This window comes from Cebus imitator, unplaced genomic scaffold, assembly GCF_001604975.1.
Source record: "Cebus imitator isolate Cc_AM_T3 unplaced genomic scaffold, Cebus_imitator-1.0 Scaffold358, whole genome shotgun sequence".
Lineage (NCBI taxonomy): Eukaryota > Metazoa > Chordata > Mammalia > Primates > Cebidae > Cebus > Cebus imitator.
The window spans coordinates 446,057-449,328 of NW_016107673.1; the positions used below are offsets into that span (position 1 = coordinate 446,057).

General features: G+C 36.6%; 1 protein-coding gene across 3 annotated transcripts in view; it reads right to left on the reverse strand.

Annotated features, from left to right (window-relative positions):
• POLE2 (DNA polymerase epsilon 2, accessory subunit) overlaps positions 1–3,272 on the reverse strand; it is a 37,300-nt gene that overhangs the window by 5,013 nt on the left and 29,015 nt on the right. For 2 of the 3 annotated variants that reach the window (XM_017506714.2, XM_017506715.2), the window contains 2 exons: positions 2,262–2,370; positions 1,237–1,413 (listed from right to left, as the gene is read on the reverse strand). In XM_017506714.2, coding sequence (XP_017362203.1) covers positions 1,237–1,413; positions 2,262–2,370 — 286 coding nt within the window. Of the gene's footprint in view, positions 1–1,113; positions 1,414–2,261; positions 2,371–3,272 lie in introns of those variants that run through there. The other variant, XM_017506713.2, reaches the window with a different exon arrangement.

Here is a 3,272-nt window from a genome sequence, read left to right on the forward strand (position 1 = left end):
AAAAAAAAAAAAAAAAAAAAAAAAAAAAAAAAAAAAAAAAAAAAAAAAAAAAAAAAAAAAAAACCAGTAGAGAATGCCCAAAGTTTAAGGAAATATCATCACCATGAAAGACTATTTCCATGTGAATAAAAATCAAGTCATAAATTTCTAAGCAATAAAACCAAATCAGTTAACTGTGCTCATCCTTAAAGCAGAGGTACTTAACCAGGGCTACTTTGTCCCTCAGGGGACATTTGGCCAGTGTCTGGAGACACTTCTGATTGCTACATCTAGGGGATACTACTGGCATTTAGTGGACAGAGGCGAGGGATACTGCTAAAATAGCTTACAATACACAGGACCCCACAACCAAAAATTACTTGGTCCAAAACGTCGAAAGAGCCAAGGTTGATAAGCCCTGTAGTAGGGGAAGCTGGACAAACTGTGTATTTGAGGAAAGCAAAATAAGTAGAGACAGGGCATTCTCATGTTGACTAGACTGGTCTTGAACTCCTGGACTCAAGCCATCTGCCTGCTTCAGCCTCCCAAAGTGCTGGGATTACAGGCCCAGCATCATGCCAAAAGTAAGGCACGATGTTTCTAGAAATGATTCAGATGAAAACAAAAAATTATTAAAGTCTAAAATTCACAAGAATCAAGGAAGTATGCATATTAGAAATCACTAGTGGAGATAATATTTTGTTTGACATAACTGTGTTTATATCATTTTTTGTGCAGTATTTATTCTCCAAGTTCAGAAAGTCAGTCATATTTCTGTAGAAATTCTGAAGCAACCTCAAGATTCTGAAGTAATTTCAAGGTTCTACATAAAAATTAAGTAATAAAATGTGTACCAATGAGGTTTCTGCATTAATGAGGCTGAGATTTTTGGAACCTGTACAATTTAAAATCAAAATCATTCTCCAAGGACGAGTACCAACAATATGCAGGCTCTGCAGCAGTTCCCAGAAAGGAGCCCAAAGATGAGTTAGTTTGAAGAGGAGAAAATACTCTTTTGGATTTATGTTTTGGTATGCTTGTTGATATGCTTGTTTTTAAAAAAAAAAAAGTCACATTACTTTATAGTCACATACTCTACTGAAAGTTTAAAAACTTTCTGTGTATACCAAATTAATTCAGTGTGTTTCATTAATAGTATATTTTTACTTCAACAATTTTATTAAATATATATTTTAAATTAAAAATGCACTTTAATCTTGACAAATAATTAGTATATAAGATTAACCACATTCTTACAGGGTTTATGCAGAGGCATTCAGTATTGGTCAGAGTGAAAGGATCGTATTTGTCTGCAATGACAAGGAGATCAGGCAGGGGATACACTCTCAAAGCATAGTCATATGCCCAATACACTGGGCAGACATAAAGAGGTAGGGGAGTCAGGTGTCCTTGTGATAAGATAGTCTTTACAAACTACAAAAGAACACAAAACAAAGCAAACTTTAGTTCATTTGCAAAAGTGAAAATAGCTAAACAAATAATTTGAAATCAAATACTAATTACCAAAAGGAACCAGAAAATTTGAGAAACAATTAAGAAAACGTTGTCTCACAGAGCTTTGGGAAACACTACTTTAAAAATGAAATGAACTGTATTTTAGAAAAAAAAAAAATCTATGAGTTTTCATTTAATAGCATATACATCATTATGCTGCCCAGGCTGGTCTCGAACTCCTGGCCACAGGCAAGCCTCCTGAAGTGCTGGGATTACAGGCATAAGCCACTGCTCCTGGTCCAAAAAGTTTAAATATTATAAAATGAGTAATAAAAATGCTCTGTAAGATCTATTTCCATACTTCTTTAATGGGGATATATGTAACCTGGGATTAACAACTGTATGTCAGGGAACCTCAAAGCTGCAAGATAAATACTGCACATTCTTCTGATATGGACATACTATATAAAATAATCCCATACTATAACCAGTGGGATAAATAAGAACAGTTTATTAAAGCTATGTATATTAAATATACATATATTTTAAAGTATAATTTAAGAGTTTAAAAGGCAAAGCTTTTAACGCAAAGCTTGAAAGAAATTCCCTGCTTATTCTCGGCTTTTCTCTGTCCTTTAGGGTGTACACTTCAGTAGAAAGCTGAGAAACACTGATTTCACTAACAAAAATTACTGACAAAAGTATGTTCAAACTATTTTGAACCATAAATAAATGTCTTAACCCAAGGGCAAATTATTAAGTGGTTTAACAAAATTTTATATAATGCAATGTGTAAGACAGTTTAATAAAAAAGATGTTTCACTTACATGATTAGGAATAGCCAAACTGCTACTAGGAAAACGGACACAGTTTCTGCACATTTTATTTACTAAGTCTTCACGGAAGACAGTAATTTCCTGTGTACAATACTGAATTCTGAAATGAAAACAGTAGTTGAAATTTGACTTCTCCAAAAACAATGAGATAATTTTAAAGGTATACTCTCTTACAATACAACACCATTCCCACTTCCACTGTTCACCACACAAAACTTCAACCAGGGTCTGTCTATCCACTTAACAGCTATGTACTGAGCTCTTAATACATGCCTACACCATTCTAGGGATTAGCAAACTGAACCAAAAGATCCCAGCCCTCATATAGCTTACATTCTAGCAGCGAGTGGGGCTGAGAAAATAAAAAACAAACATAATTATAAAGTATGTTTCAAGATAATTAAGCACATGAGAAAAAGGAAAAGGCTAGAAAGGATAGCATATGTGGGAAGAGAGTCTAGAGGGCTGGCATATTAGTCAGATGATCAGAACAGGCAGGGCTCGTAATTTAGTGTGACTTGAGCAGAGGCGTAAAGCGGAAGAGGGACTTGGTCAAGCAGATATCCAGAGGAAGCACACTGTAGGCAAAGGGAACATATGTAGCACAGGCCCTCAGACTGGAGCTCGCCTGGCATCCTTGAGGAACAGACAGGAGGCTAGTGTGGCTGGAGTAAATGGGGAGGAGAGGGAATCAGAGAGGTAATGAGGCCAGATCACACGGGGCCTTGATTACCACTGCAAGGATATGGCTGTCACTAAATCACATGAGGGGTCCTTTTTTCTAGGATCGTGAAGGTAGACAGGATATGCCTTATGCTTTACAGGATCACTTTAACAATACGTTAAGAGTAGACTATGGCCGGGCGCGGTGGCTCACGCCTTTAATCCCAGCACTTTGGGAGGCCGAGGCGGGTGGATCACGAGGTCAAGAGATCGAGACCATCCTGGTCAACATGGTGAAACCCCGTCTCTACTAAAAATACAAAAAAAATTCAGCTGGGC